Here is a 16,536-nt window from a genome sequence, read left to right on the forward strand (position 1 = left end):
ACAATTACTAGCAGGTGACCTCAGAAAAATGACCATCTCTCTGAGCCTCAGTGTCTTATCTGTAAAATGGGAATAGTAACAGTCCAGACTAACCTGCTTTTGTAGGAGGTTGTGATAATATAAAAAACAGATTTTTATTATGAGTGCTTTGTTGAACCCTAAAGTCCTCTATCATTGTAAGGAAGGACAAATTGTTAATAGTTGTTATCAGATATTGTTATTGACAATCCTAGAGTCCTTTTTTTTTTCCTTTCTACTAGTACAGACTTGGCTCCCTTGAGAGTAGCAGTAGAGAATCAAATGACAGATTTGGGTGCAGAGATTTATATTGCTAGTTTCTTCATAGCTAAATCACCCAAGCCCTTGGGGTTTGGGAAGAGGGTGGAACAAGTTCCTCTGAACCATGCGAATACATCAGAAAGGGTGGGCTTCACCTCATTAGAAACAAATAGAGTGAGTCAAGAGAGTTACTACCCCTGTCTTGGGAACCTCTAATTTTAGGCCACTAATATTTCAATGGCCTAATCTCTCCAGAAGTAAAATTGCCCAGCTTGCCCAAAACAGGGCTGCGTGCACCCGCACAACTTTGTGAGCTACCAAGGAGATTCACCTCTAGTCCTGATTATCTACCTATTGGCTGGGTAAAGCAGTAGCCAAGTAATTCCAAATGTCAGAAATTCCTGGTTTATTGAGATTTAACTTTCAAGTGCAATGAGTGCATTTTGCCCAAGGGCCACTCACCTCTTGATTTTATTATGAGTCTGGTCAAATTTCTGGTGGCTTGGAAACACCATAAATATCTATTAAATTTGAAGTTAGTATGAAAAATAGAAAGAGCACTGTGTTAACAATTTAGACAAGTTTCCCTTCCCTTTCTGTCTCCGTCCTCCTAACTGCAGAATGAAGGTAGAAGATGAAATTTATCCTCCATGTCCCTTCTACTGTCAACATTTCACATGTCTATGATGTTTGCCTCTCTTTTTCCTGCCTACATTTTCGAATCATGAAAAATTCTGGCCTTTCCATTTGTTAGACTTTGATTGAAAATCCAACTTCCCAAGAAGGCCTCATCTTGTAGCCTGGGATGCCATTTAAATCTCTGTCAGGTCAGAGAATCTTTGTTTAAAATTACATTTTGTTAATCCATCACATGGATGTGAAGCTGGCTATTTTTAATACATGCTCTGCACAGCCCAGTTATTCATGGCTGAAAGTGTGCCATAGAACTTTAGAGCTGTATTTGAAAACAAACAGTCCCAGAAGAAGGCTTCTTTTACAAGCCAGAAGAAGGCTTCTTTTATAAGCTAATAAAATTTGGGAGTGGGAAAATAGAGAGGCATTTCAACCTCTAAGTGGAGCAGCAGTTTGGAAAGTTTCTTTGGTTTGTTAGATGCTACAGGCACAAGTAACAGAATGACCTACCTTAATGCTCATTTAGATGGTAAATTCCATTGATCTTTCCTGAGTCATTTGTCAAAACTCTAGAAACGTGCACTTTTATTACAAGACTGAGACACTCTTTAGTATCTTCTAATAGTTATTCTCTCTTTCTCTTTACTTTCCATTACTCTTCCTTCTCTTAGGCCACATACACAGGAGGAAAGACACATGAAAATAGAAGCACTTAAACTCAAGCAGAAATACCTACATTTATAACAACTCATAAGTGATTGTTGGAAAGTCATAGATAGCTTACAGTGAGATACTTAATCGTAGCAAACATCACCTGATGCTGGCTTCCTGGTCTTTGATAAATGTATTAATTGGTTCATTCATTCGTACAAGCACATTAATTAAGGTCATAAGATGGGCCAGGAATTGTATTAAGTGCAGTGTTTACAAAGGTGAGGAGACACAGCACTTGCCCTTGAGGAGCTCACAGTCTAAGGGCCCAGAGGTTAAAAAGTCTCTCAAGAGACCATTTCAGGAATTTATCATTCCTGATCCTCTTTCCTTACTTTGTTAAGGGATATTTATACCATCTTATCAGAGTACTACAAGAGCGTATAAAAGGAATTTAGGTTACTATTCAGTACATTCTCTAAATATACAGGCTCATGGAAGGTCAATGACCCATAGAATTCTGACTTGGTTGATGGAAAGTAGAACAGACAATGAAGAATAGAGACCACTGGTTCATTCATTCAAAACATTCAAGACCTAGGGCTAAGGCACCATCAGAGCAATTCTTGTTAACTATGTTTTCTTTCTATGAATATAAGTATCACAAGAAAAGGTAGAAACAGGGAGGAGCAATGCCTCATTCATGCGTTTGGAAATTAAAAGTGTTTTGACTTTTTTACCTGAATTATCAGAACTTGTTGCTTGCTCAGGTGAACCAGGATCCTTTTGATTCATGGAATGACTGCCTCAGCAAGCTATTTCACAGGTGTCTACCACTGATCATGAGAGAAGTATTGACAGATGGGAGTGGATCAATTTGTGTTGGTATTCCAGTCACTTGCATAGCTTATACCACCACTGCCCAAGTAATGGTGATACCCTGTCGTTTGAGAAGTTAGGGCAGCACAGAAAACCTGCAAAAGTGGGAGGATTAAAGTACCTACCTCATGAGTCCACTAGTGGTTATCTGGGCATGTATCCTTCCTCTAATATTGAGTAGGTGAGAAAGCCTGTTTCAAAGAGAAGGAAACCAAAACCAAAAGAAATTAACTGGTTATGCTAAAGTTCTTCCCTCATTATTTGATTCAACAAACACTGAGGACCCTTGCGCAGGGCTAAATGCTGTGGGGAAAAGTTTATAACAAGAGTAGCAGCTAACATTTAATTAAGTACTTATTGTGTCAGGCATTGCACTAAGTGCTTGACCCACTTTATCTCATGTAATTGTTAAAACGACCTATGAGACAGGAATTATCATCATCTCCATTTTACACGGGAAGGCATGGCAGAGCCTGGACTACTTTCCTAGTCTAACAAAACAGTTTGTATGCTTGGCCATGGGAACCCAGGTAAGAAAATGAAAAAGGTCCTATCTATTAATAAATCAGGGACTGTGGGATAGAGAACAGATGGATTTTGGAGAATTGCTTTTGTTTCTAAGAACCAAAAGGCCGGGTAAGTGTTTGAGTCAAAAACCTCACAAACACTAAAAACACTTCCGAGATCCCATTCTGTCTAAAGGACCACGATTTAGATGGAACCTGCCTTGGGAAACAAATATAACTCCACAGCAGGAACCAGGTCCTTTGGCTTATCGTTGTCCACCCAGATTCTAGCACTCTGCCTGGCAAATAGTGGGTGTTCAAATTGTATTTGTTGCAGGAGAGAATTTTCACCTCGTCATTCAACATTCATTAGAACCTGGAGCAATTCCTTGTGTTCTCTCTCTCCCACAACCACACGTTAGTTTCCCTATCTTTAAAGTGGAGCAGGCTGAACCTTATTAACTCATTATATGTTAAATTGAATAAGCTGTTATCCAGGAAAATTAATTACCTAGGGCAAACGTAGGGATGTTTAGTGGCTAATTCCCATTAAGTGTCTAATGAGGGGCGGTGTGGGCACTGTCCTGTTTTGATACGCTTCATCCTATCCTGTTTGACAATTTATGCAGAAAAGGGCAGAAGATGGGTTTCGTAAGCCTCAGGGCAGGTTCCTTCACCATCTAAAGGCATTGGGGTTCTTGAGATAGAAACGCTCCCATAGAGATGTCCTAGCGCAGGACACAGCCCTTAACATCAGACAGAGGAAGACCCCGGTCTCCTTGAATGCGCTCGGCAAGCCCTGCCCCCCAAGAGGGGGGAGGTAGAGAAAGAAGACGACCACACCTCCAACATCTGCCCAAGCGCAGATTGGCAAGTGGCAGAGGCGCGCCGACTTCTGTCATTTATTTATTTTTCTTTCCACTGGGTGCGCTGTCCCTTTAAATGGGGACGCTGGTGCTGGCTCCGTAACACGGGAGTCGGCAGCTTGTTGATTTCAGGGCTGGTGAATTTCACATTGTTTCCACTTCACTTTCCTCGCCCCGGGGGAGGCGCGGGTCGGAGCTCCGGCCGCGGTCGCCGCTGCCAGTCAGGGCCAGAGGAGGGCAAGGACCTGCAGCGCCCGGGCCGGCGCGGAGCCGCAGGAAAGGGGCCACACACGCACCCTGGTTGCAGTCCAGCTGCTTCCGAAGTCGGGACGCGGGGAGCGCACCGAGCCGGGCCCGCCCGCCTGCCAGCCCGCCCACGGGCCGGGGCCACAGCCAGGGAGCCGGCGAGGGGAGGAGGCCCAAGGGGGCGGGGTGGGGGGCGGGAGTGGGTGCTGCCGCCGCCGCGGAGCTGCTGCTCGGCGCGTTTTGCATGAAGATGGCGGCTCCCACCGCCAGCAAGGCAGCCTCCCTGGGCTGTAACAACAAGCCGACCTTCCCGGAGCTGGATTTCAGGTCCGGGGCTCGGGTGGAGGAATTGAACAAACTCATCCAAGAATTCACGAAGCACGACCAGCGGGAATACGATGACCAGAGAGCGCTGGAGATTCACACAGCCAAGGATTTCATCTTTTCCATGCTGGGTAAGGAGAACACAGGGGGAGGTGTGTGGGTGGGATGGGAATCGGGGTAGAAAGCCCGTTCCCCTTCTCGCCCTGCCTTTCCTTCTGGGTTTCCTTCCCGGAGCCGGCGCCTGGGGTAGAACCCCCCTCCGGTGCCTTCTCTTCTTTCTCCACCGCAGGCGGAGCTGCCGTATCTGCCCTGCTCACTGTACTTTGCGCGGGGTCCCTTTTCCTCCGTCCGCCGGCTCTTTTGTTAATTTCTCACGGCCGGGCTGGCAGGCAGGTGAGGTGCTCGAGCTGAAAGGTCCCACCGCGGGGCAGTCCAGGGGACACCCGGCGGCGCTTTGCAATGGAGGGATCTGGCCGCGGAGGCGCGGAGCTGCGTCTCCCCCCACGCCGAGTCGCGGGTCCTCTCTCCCGAGCTTGGGGCGCGGAGATCGCCTGGGGCTCTGGCTCGGCGCCCGAGCGACAAGTTGCTTCCCTCGTGTGGCGGCGCGGCGCTGTCATGCCGAGCCCCCGGTGGCCAAACTTGTTGGGTGTTGGCTGGCACCCCACTGAAGTCGGCTGGGCACCCGGAGTTCCCGCAACTTTGATTCGCAAATCGCCTTCCCTTTGAAGCGGCTGGAAGCGTTTCCCGTGCTTCCCCAGGGTTCTGGCAGAGCTCGGGATTCCCAATGCCCAGCTCGAAAATGACCGCTCCGAGCCGCGACCTCCTGGCGTGTCCGCCCCCTCCTCTTTGTGTGCTGGCGGACCGAGGTGCCCGGAGATTGGAACCTGCGCGACGTCACAGGTTGGAACTGTGCCGCCCAGTGCTACCCCCTGAGCCCGGTGTCTCCAGGTGCTCAAACTGAGATCGCGGAGTGCGCTGTAAAAGGGAATAATCGAGCCTGGCCGGGGAGACGGAACCCCTCCTCTGGTGTCGTTCCGATTACTGCTCCCGAGATGTATAGTCTGAGTGTCCGCTGCGGGGAGCCTCCCTCGAAGCTTGCGGGGCCACCCGTGCAGCGGTGGCGGGCAGGCAGGACGTGGCCTGTCCTGTGGCATCCCGCAGAACTGGGACCCCGACCGGAGTGCTGCCCTAACGCGTGGCTCTGTGCGCTCTACGACACGTCCTCAGCCAGTTAACCCGACCGGGGGAAATTTGACTGAAAAAGCTCTTTGACCGTAGAGGAAGACAGACCTTTTGCCTTTTCTCCTGCCATCTCCTTGGATTTCAGCCGGCTGCCTGTTGGTGGTGGTTCTATCGTAGGGTACCTTTTTCCCTCTCAGTTTTCTTCCTCCCCACTGAGTGCGTGTGTGGGGGGGACGGTAATATGGGGGGGGGGCGCGGGAACTACAAATTGAACGTGAGGCCGCCGGTAGTAGTAATGCTTTGAGAAGTTGGGTGAAGCATGTTAAAACTTGGGGCTGGATTTTACCCTTTGCTTCACACGCCCCAAGTTTATCCTAGATTGTGTGTGGAGTTGAAAAGCTCTCTACTGAGATATTCAACCATTGAACTCTTTAAATGAATTGAATGCATGCTTTTTTAAAAAAACAACAACAACAACAACTCCCTAGCCTGGTGGGAGTGAGCTTTCAGAGGGAAGCTTGCAAAACTACCAGATTTGAAAACCAGCACAGTGATTTTCAGGAGGTTGGGGACACACAGAGAAGGTTCAGGACAGTTATTTAAGTTGCTTAATGATGGCCTTTCTCTTTGACATAAATAATGGAAGTCTGCCATTGTGTTGTTATAGCCCCCACATCAGTTCCTATGTCTCCTGCCCCAGGTCTTTTTCTAGAAAAAGGTGTTGGGTCACTGTCCCTCAGGATAGTCATAGAACAGAACATGGGAGGATGTGGGGAGGGGTAAGTTTAAATACCCAGCTCATCAGGAACTTCTGTGCTAACCCCACAGCTGATGCACTGATTTAGGAAAGCCCTTACCCAGATATGAAGGGTGACTTATTCCAGGGTGCTTAATTTCCAGGTGTGTTTAATGTCATGCGTGGCATTGTGTTGGCAGGTAAACTAAATTCTATTCCTTTTTACCCAGTTGACCTTGCAAGGGAAGTCTTTCTTTCCCCCTGGGAATTTGATAGTTCCACCTGGAGGAGAGAAAAATCAGGAGTCATTTAAGCCTTTTGCCCCTCTGGACACTAGAAGGCAGATGGCGAAATGAGCTTGCCTGTGTGTGGTGCTGCATTCATTTGTGAGTTCTTGCTTTCCCTTAATGAGCTGCTGGCTGCTCTAAACAAGTGAAGGTTTGGAGACAGTAAGGGTCCCTGTGTGGATTTACTTTTTCTAAAGCGGATTTTCGCTTAGCTTAAAAAACAAAATCTCTTTTTGTGCACTTTGTTTCATTTGCCACAGCCTTGAATCTTTCATGAATATGCAAATGATGAGTGTCTTAATGACCCTCAGCTTGTGAAGGTATCAGTGGGGTGGCACCAGGCCTTTATTTCTGGGAGTTAGGGGAGGGGAGGGAGTGAGTCCTCTTGGCTTTGTTCTGCCTCTGAGCTGTACCTGAGGGTTGTCGGCAGCTTAAAAACATTATGCCCTTACACAGAACGAAATGGCAGAGGAGTTTGGTGCAAGCCACTTTAATGGAACTGTGGATGACACTACCTGTGTTTTTAGACAGTTGGCAGAGGGCAGTCACTCTCTAAATAAGATTGTTAGCCCGGGTTAAAGCCCCCCAGCTTCTCAGGCCCTTTTTGTATGGTCTAGTTTGGAGGAAACTATATAGAGAAGAGCAAAGTGGTAGTAGGCAGTTGTCATAGTCAGTGACCTATGGGATTTAAAAACTGGGTTTTACAGGGGCAGCCAGTTGCTCAGTTGGTTAGGGTGCGGTGCTCTTAACAGCAAGGTTGTGGGTTCCATCCCCACATGGGCCACTGTGAGCTGCGCCCTCCACAACTAGATGGAAACAACTACTTGACTTGGAACTGTTGGGTCCTGAAAAAACACTTAGAAATAAATTTTAAAAAAGTAAAAAAATAAATAAAGACAAAAAAACCAAAAAAACAAACTGGGTTTTTCATAGGCTGTGGAGCTGATCTGAGCCTGCTGGTGGTCACTGTGGTCTCCGTGGAATTTCTGATGCCTTTGGAGCCAGGTGTTCTCTGAAATAATCTAGACTCACTCCTTATTTCTCTACACCTTAGCCTTTTAGGAGAATGATTGCTGTTATTATCTGGTTAATATTTGAGAGCCCAGATTGAATGAGAGGCTGGCAGTGCATAATAAACACCATATATCAAAATTCAGGGAAATTGCCAGAGTTCATTAATGTTTTAATAATATTTGGTATTTGCATAATGTCTCCGCTAGCTCTTTTGTTATCTTTATTCCCTGGCGAGGTCGGATGGAGACTGGTTATATCCCCATTGAACAGATGCAGAACGGGGGGTATGCACAAGTTAGAGAAGCCAGGAGGGAGACAAGCAGTCGCTTAGACTGCCTACAGTCCGAATGGTCAGTACCATGGCGTGGTTTTTAGAGTAGCTATAATTTACTGGTTGCCTTCTTGATGCCAGGAACTTCACACCTTAGGAATAATGTTTTCCCATGACATAGATGAGGATATTGAAATTTCCTGGGGTTAAGAATCATCCAGGACCCTATGGCTAATAAGTGGTGGAGATGTTGCTAAAACATACATCAGCCTGACTCCAGCATGTTCCTCGTCTACTTGCGACTATTAATAATAGATGTGTTACAAGTCCAGAGGAGAGTCTTTGTTTAAAAAAAAAATATATTGCCTCTTCTTTCGGGATTATGTTTCTGATTTCACCTATAAGAATTAGGATGATGTAAGCAGCATCTGAGGTGATCGGAGGCACTCAAATGAGTTCAAGTATTTCATCCCAAAATAAAATCACTTGATTGAATTTCTGGTTGAGAAAATGATGGCTATTAAAATAAAATGTGAAAATCTGTACCAATTCTAGTTTGCCTCTTGCTGGCTGAATGGCCGTAGTTTTTTCATCTATTAAACGTGGTTAACGGTAACGCATCATTTGAGACTCTTGTATGAATGTGAAGTTACTTTGTAAAGTGAAAGGGCATGTATATATGATTTTATTATTTATTTAAAGAAATGGGCATTATTAGGAAATCTAGTAGTGAACTTAAACTGGAATTATATCTGCAGCTTGGTATCAGAAAAAACTGTAGTGTCCGCTTAGAGGCAGCCTAGGAGAATGCAAGCTCTAGAGAGCATGATTAATTATAACATGCATGCCATTGGTTAAGCTCATGCTCTTTGCTGGTCATTGTGATAGCTGCTTTGCATAGATCCATTAGTTCCTGTGAGTCTCTTCCAACAACTTCCAACCTATATTGTAGGTGAAGTAAGTGGTATTATCCCCTTTTTCAGGTAAGACACTGAGGCTCCAAGAGGTCAAGTACTTATGCCAAGATCGTAGAGAGTTTGAATTTGAACCCAGTTATACCTGTCTCAAAAGCATATATTCCTTTCACTGTACTAGTAACCAGTTTCCATTGCTCTTGGAACGGAAAGGCCCCACTTCCTTGGAATGCTACACTCAGGAGCAGGGATAGTTTGTCTTTGTCTGTCTCTTTCTTTCTCTCTGTTACTTCAAGCATTCAACGAGTATTTACTGAATGTTATACTGCTTGCAAGCAGTTTTCAGGGTCCTAAGGACAAAATAGTGAGCCAAAACTTTGAGAAATTCATGTGGGCCTTTGGAGAGCCTTCCCTCTTCTCCGCTCACCGACTCTAGGAAAATGGTTTTACTGGCTTTTGTCTCTTTTCAGGCCATAAATACCACATGGTCACTTCCAAGTTCTAAACTTATGGTGTAGTGCTTCTGAGTGCTGCCAGACCTACTGTATTTTTAGACAACTTTCTATATCTTCAGAGTAGCCCATTTTGAAGTACTCTCTTTCCAGTGTTTGAATGCCACTTTTCTCATAATGAAGTCATCCAGCAATATTTATTGAGGGAATTTGTGAGTTGTTGCTTTGTGGGCCTCCAAGTCTTGGTAAGTTCCTTCCAGTTCAAATCGCTAAAGTGCTGTAGCTGTATGATGGACAAGATCATCTCCAAAATCTGTTCCGGCTCTGAGAACATTATGCACCTAGGGCAGGGTGGTCCCTCCGAACATTTATTTTTGCTGTTAGTTTCGGTTGATTTCAGTTCTCCTCCATTGGCCTGGGCAGTTGCTGCCCTTTGTCCTTGATAGAAGAGCCCTAGATTTGTTGATGAACCTGGGTCTTCCCATGATGTCCTGGTTGTGTCTCCCATTGGATAACAAATGGCTCCAGATTAGACTGGCACCCTTTTGAAATTCACGGCAATGTGAGGTTCTCTCTTGTCAAACTGACAACTTGTCATTGAATGTTCGCCCTTTAGACTCTCCTGGAGCTTTTTACCAATTCGGAATCTCTGTTCCATTTCAGACTTATTGAATCAAAATCCCTAGAGATCCCCAAACTGGCTGCATAGCACTTCATCATCCCATCCTGTGTTACGCCTGATGTCGTGCTTTCCCTATTCAGCAGAGCTACTCTTAACACAACGAGCATGATCCCAGTTGACTTTCGAGACTAGAACCAGGCTGGTGAGCCTAATGAGCAGATATGTATGCTGGCTCCTGGAACTGCAGTCCTTCCAGCTGGGACAGAGGCAGCGAGGCATAGTGAGTGAGATGATTAGCGTGTCCTCTGTATCAGAGGTCGTAATAGGGCTTTGTATCATTTCATCGTTTAATCATCAACATAACCCTTTGAAGTAAAGAATTATAGGGAAACCGTAGGATTGGAACAATTGAGGAATTTCCTGTTTACCACTTAGTAAATAAGTGGAATAGCTGGGACAGGCTAATGCAAACCTTTGCTTTTAACAATGACACTGATATTCTGCTCTCAGGAGTCGTAGGACACCTGGATTCTAGCCCCAACTCTTCCTGTTAGTTGCTGTGTGACCTTGGGTAAATCACTTAACAGACTCGAAGCCTCAATTTCTGAATATGTACCTCGGGGTTAATAATTACAGTCACGTGTGGGAAACAATGGGAATCTATTCTGCGAAGTGCATCGTTGGGTGATTTTGTCGTCATGTGACCATCGTAGAGTGTACTTACAAGAAATCTAGATGGTATAGCCTGCCATACACTTAGGCTATAGGGTAAAGCCTGTTGCTCGTAGGCTACAAACCTGTATGGCATGTCATTGTCCTAAATACCCTAGGGTATTTAGTAACACAGTGGTATTTGTGTATCTAAGCATAGAAAAGGTACAGTAAAAATACGGTATAAAAGATAAAAAATGGTACACCTGCATAGGGCACTTACCATGAATGGAGCTTGCAGGAGTGGAAGTTGTTCAGAGTGAGTCAGTGAGTGGTGAGTGAATGTGAAGGCCGAGGACGTCACTGTACACCACTGTAGACTTCATAGACACTGTACACCAGCATCACCACAAACACGTGAGTAATGCATTGCACTAATGCGTTACCACAGCTATGACGTCACTAGCTGATTGTTTTTCAGCTCCGTTATAGTCTTATGGGACCACCACGATATATGTAGTCCATCGTTGACTGAAATGTCCTTATGTGGTACATGACTTTATACCTACATCATGTATTCAGGTGCATTAAATTCTGAATCTGAAAAGTTTTGTACAGTACAAAAGAAGGGTGTTTCTGAGTCTAGTACAAGCTCTGTGTTGTGCTGTGTGGTTTATGCAGTACCCTGAATAAGTCTCTTTTGGGCCTCTGTTTGCCCATTTTCTAATTATAGAAAATACAAAGAAGAAAGTAGAATCATCCCCAAATTCTAATTACATTATTTGATGTACATTTTTGTAGACATCTATGTTTATGCACATGTTTATACCCACTCATACTCACACACATGCAGTTTTACATAACAGTATTCATATTGGGTATGTCTTTTTGGTTAATTTACCAGTATGCTGTCATCTACCATACTTTTACAAAGAAGCTGTAACTTGAAACCTGTAGAAAGGTGTTCTTCTAGCTCCTTTCCTTCCTCTTTTATTCCAAAAGGTGATACTATTCTGGAACTTAGAGCACATTCCGTGATTTAATAATTGGGGGTGATGAACCTTCTTATTGGTGACTTCTCAGGGTTTTACTTGCCTTTCAGTGCCATCTCCTATCTGTGTCTTTGCATGTTCGACATGATTACATTAACACTACCCATATTTTTCTCCTTTGCTTAGACTGTTTTCCTCTATTCGGGATTTCTTAACTTGGGTCCATGGAAACAACATGGAGTCTGTGAAATTCAATGGGGAAAAAAAAACTACATCTTTATTTTTATTAACCTCTAACTAAAATACAGCATTTCCTTTCATTATAAAAGTAGGTAACAAACCATAGTAGTATGAGCAGTACCTATGTTTTTTGCATTTGTTGCCAACAGCAATCACATATTTTCATTTCACATTACAGTTGTTACAGATATCTCAAAAAATCATTTATTGCTGCTTTGAAATTAGGGTGGATATTAGACTTGCTGGTAGATTTTATTTAATGCATTAACAAAGAATTACGGTACTCCATCACAGATTTATTTTTTAAAATGCATTTTGTGTTTTAATACTGATTTTCTTTGAAGTCCTTTGTAATTTTATTATGTTCATTTAATTACACTATTTTTTGTAGGGGTTCGTAGGCTTTTCCAGCCTGTCATGACATCTATGTCACAGAGGCAGTTAAGAGTCTCAGCCTCTCAGCCTCTAAAGACAGCCCCCTGACACCTTTGTCTCTGTGATTTTTTTTCCTTCTCTCAGTTCAGATGCCACTTGACTCATAAAGCTTTCCTATGTCTCTCCACAGCAAAAAAACAAAAAAAAAAAAAAGAAAAAAAGAAAAAGAAAAAAGAAAAATCTTCCCTCTGTGTTTTCCTAACACTTGGTCCCCTTTTATATGCCTTAGCACATTCTTCCCCACGCTGGAGGTTAAAGAATCCCTGGTGTGTTTCTTTGCAGCATCCAATGGGGTCATGTACATAGTAGGGGCTCACAGACTGTTAAACGACTTGGTTCCCTTTGAAAGAGACCTTCTGTGTGAAGCTTCTTATTGCAGGCTCTATTTCAGGAATAAACACTTTCTGACATTGTCTCTTTATGATTTTTCCCTTTAAATTAAGCCATGCCTTGTCATCTTTTCTGGAGTCAAGAAAATCTTGATCTGATCTCCTTATGCGGTAGCAGAGATTTTTCTGGGATTCCAAGAATATCCTTAAGACAATTTATCCATAGGGCAATTTACGAAGTGTTCCAAGTGATGGGTGTTGTTTGTTGACCGAGAGCAGTAAACAGTGACTTATGGGAATGTCCCCTTTCTGGTAGACCCTGACTTTTCTTCCATGGGCATCTAGGGTACTGCACCTCCTGCATGCCCACACTTGGGGCCTTAGAGAATGCAGAGAAAGCGTAAGTCATCCTTCGCATGGAGGCCTCCCACGTGCTTATCCGTCAGCCTCCCAGTGTTCGGATGCCTATGCTGGAATCCAACTTGTGGCAATTCTTTACTTTTATAAACGACTATTATTTGTCGTCAATAGTAACAGCTCACTTTTGTACAATGCTGCATAGATTACGGTCCATAGTCACGTCTGGTATGGTGTGGTCTTATTCCTTGTGCAGGCCTCCGAGAAAGGTTGTGTAGGAACTATTAACCTCTATTTGCAGATAGGAGAGATACTGGGACTACGGGAGGTGATGTGACTTACTTGGAGGTCATAGAATAAGTTGTAGAGCAGGACTCAACCCAGATTTTGAGTTTCTTCTGATACAGCCCATGGCCTACAAAGAGCTTGTAGACTTTTTTCCCCCTCGGACATCTTTCATGGGTTGCTACTATCGTTCAGGGAGTGAGACCGTATTCCCAGGCAAGAGAAGGGTAGCAGCTTTCATTCCTGTCTGGGCTTTTCTACCCTCCCCCTGAGCCTTGGGTACATAGCGAGTGAGGATGGCTGGGAGTGGACTGGTTAGGTAAGTGCATGCCCTATAGCTAGCATGCCTTCTCCTCATCTGATTGTTGGGCTGTGCCTAGTTGGTTCTTAGGGTCTGTGATACTGTTCACAATGGACGTGGGTAAGTCCTTGCCAGCTGCGTGATCTCTTTAAGGACAGTTTATAATTATGCCATTCTGTGAGGCCCTGTCTCCAGGAAACAGCTCTGTTTTTTGTCCACTTAAGTGCCTTTTCATGAATTCCCTGTGTATAAGATAGAGACAGATAACTAGAGCCAGGGCTGCTATGAATAAAGCTGGCATGGGGAGCTGTTGTTCAATTTGTTTATTTTTAAAAGTATTTTTTCCTGAACACAAGAAAAAATGATTACTATTTGTGAATTGAGTTAAGTCAGTAGTGGGATTTGGGGGAAGTCTTGTTTAGCTTTTTGGTTCTTCTAACAAGTATTTGGATATCTACAATGTGCATAGAATGGTGTTAAGCATTCACTCATGAACTTATAAATTCGTTCCACATATGCTGTAGTGCCTGTCACTGTACTAACAATTACTGTGGTGCACTTACTATATAGGCGCAGACTGGTGAATAAGAGAAGCAAGGTCATTATGTCTATAGGACTTCTGTTCTCTGGGGAGTCAACAAGATTTCAGCACACAAATAAATAGGGACGTGTGCTGTTAAAAAAAAAATAACACAGAATATTGTGATTAAGCGTAACTGGTAGGATAGAGTGAAGAGTGGAAAAGAAGTGGTGGAGAAGCAGAGACATTGGAAATGGAGGGATAAGAAGGACCTGGTCATCTAAAGATTAGATGAAAGAGTATTCCAGAACATGCAAAGACCCTGAGGTGGGGTAAATTTGAAAGCAGATTTCAAGGCTGCTTAAATGATCACAAGTCTGATTTGACCTCTACAGGGAAGAATGGTTGTGTTCAGATTAGGCCCAAGATGGAAGGAATGGGCCGCCTGCCTTGGAATGTAGTGACCTTCTTGCAGGTGGAGGTTTTCTAGGTGGGGCCACCCTTTGGCTTGGCTTTTGTTCACAGCATTCAGGGATTGGTGGGAAAGGGAAGCAGTGTAGAAAGCATGGGTTACAGGTCCTCAAAAGGCTCTTTGTAGTCATGTGATTCTCTGATTTCACCTGATATCAGGTCCTAGGCTGCAAGGAGTGAGTTCTACATTAGACGATTTATGGGTCAAACAGCAGCTTTCATGGGACAATAATAAGCCTTTTATCTAGTCATCCACAGTTTACAAAATACTTTCATACACATAATGTAATTTTGACTTCTCACAACAAGTATGAAGTAGGTCTTATTATATCTATTTTAACATAGGAAGAAACCGATGGTCAAGAGAAGTTAAGTAATTCACCCAAGGTCTCTAAAGGGTTGAGGTGGGATCAAACTCAAGTCCTTTAAAGAGCACCCCAAATTCTTTGTGTTACACTAATTCTAAGAACCTTCTTCCCTACTCACCTACCCTGTCCAAGTATGGAAGAAGGAGGATTTCTGGTCCACAGAGAGGCCCTGAGGATTGGTAGGAAGAACCCAACCAACAGACTTCAAGTCTGCACATGCCTGTTACTGGTATTGTAAGCACTTTACTAGGCTGTTTCAAGATCACTCTTTTTAGCAGCCACAGCTGTTCTTAATAGCAGCTGCGTGCGTAGATTGTGATTAATAAAGGAAACTCAACAGTTTGTTGTTTCAGTTGTGCCCTTGGTGCGCAGTACACAGCCTGCTTTCATACAGGCTATGTTTTTGATTGGGAACATCACCACCCTACTGGCACCGGTGCCGGAGGGGCTCATAGCCTTGTTGTGGTTGGTCCACCTAGATAGTAGCTGGTGAACCAGAGGCCCACCGGGGACCAGGCAGTAAGGAAAATGAGTGCAGTGGGCAGCCCGGTAAATGCCAACTCGTCCTTGGTGTCAGAGTCCGGGACACCGAGGAGGGGCGTGCACTGGGGAACGAGATCACCTTCTATCTCTTTTCTAAAAGGGTCGCTGTCGTCTCCCCCACCCCCATGTTGTTCCACTGCAGTGCTTCTCCAAGTTTACTGTGCATCAGTCTCTTGCTCATTAAAAAGTATTAATAGCCCCACTTCTAGAGTTTCTGATTCAACAGATCTGGGATCCAGCCCCAAGAATTTGGATTTTTACTAAGTCTCCAGGTGATGTAGCTGCAGCTGATTCAGAGCCCACACTTTAAAGAACCATGCTTCAAAGGGCCAGGGCGGATGGAACTTTGGATACTTGAAGAGACCTGATGAATCACTGTTTAAGTAAAATCTCTAGATTTTTAAATATCGAGAATAAAACCAAGTATTAAAAGAACATAATGTGATTAAAAGCTGCAGGTCAAACAGAACAAGGTGCCTGCCAGTGTATCACCTCTGATCTGAATACTTTCAGGACACCTTTGTGCTATCTGATCTGGAAACCAAGGCCCAGAGAGGGACAGTAGTTTATCCATAAGCATACAGCTAATTTGGGGGCAGAGTCATAACTAGAACCCAGGTTTCCTGTCTACCTGTTGCGAACGTGTGTGTGTGTGTGTGAGCGTGTGAGTGTGAGTGTGTGTATGTATGTATGTTGGTCCTAGCATACTGTCTCCCAAATATTCCCTTTGAATAGAAAAACTGTGTAACTGTGAAAATAATAATAACCACACTAAAATAATGTTTATCACATTCCAGGCACAGTTTCAAGTACTTTATATTTTATGTATATTTGCTAAATGGATCCTAATAACCCTCTGAGGGTTATTCTACCTATTATTTACTGATGAGAAATCTAAAGGACAGAGAGGTAAAGTAATTTGCCTGAAGTTACAAAGTTACTGGTAGAGTGGGGATTTGAACCCAGGAAGTCTAGGTTCAGGCAGAAAACACCAATAACTATGAATCTTTTTTTTATGTCATAAAATAAAACAAAACAAAAATGTTCCTCTCTGCAAAATGGAAATCATTGATGAAATGCATACTTTTAATCCTGCTAGGAAACTTGGTGATTAGGTGGCCCGAGTTCCTCCCTCCCTCCGTTTTTGCAGAAGCATAAACTGAGGCCCGGAAAGGAAAGGGG

General features: G+C 44.1%; 1 protein-coding gene across 2 annotated transcripts in view; it reads left to right on the forward strand.

Annotated features, from left to right (window-relative positions):
• The first annotated feature begins 4,046 nt into the window (after positions 1-4,046).
• The window catches only part of MB21D2 (Mab-21 domain containing 2), a 103,981-nt gene continuing 91,491 nt past the window's right edge, over positions 4,047-16,536 (forward strand). The window contains exon 1 of one of the 2 annotated variants that reach the window (XM_081071771.1): positions 4,047-4,515. In XM_081071771.1, the coding sequence (XP_080927897.1) occupies positions 4,305-4,515 (211 nt within the window). In that variant the 5' untranslated portion in view covers positions 4,047-4,304. Of the gene's footprint in view, positions 4,516-5,622; positions 5,745-16,536 lie in introns of those variants that run through there. The other variant, XM_081071772.1, reaches the window with a different exon arrangement.

This window comes from Rhinolophus hipposideros (assembly GCF_964194185.1).
Source record: "Rhinolophus hipposideros genome assembly, chromosome: 2".
Lineage (NCBI taxonomy): Eukaryota > Metazoa > Chordata > Mammalia > Chiroptera > Rhinolophidae > Rhinolophus > Rhinolophus hipposideros.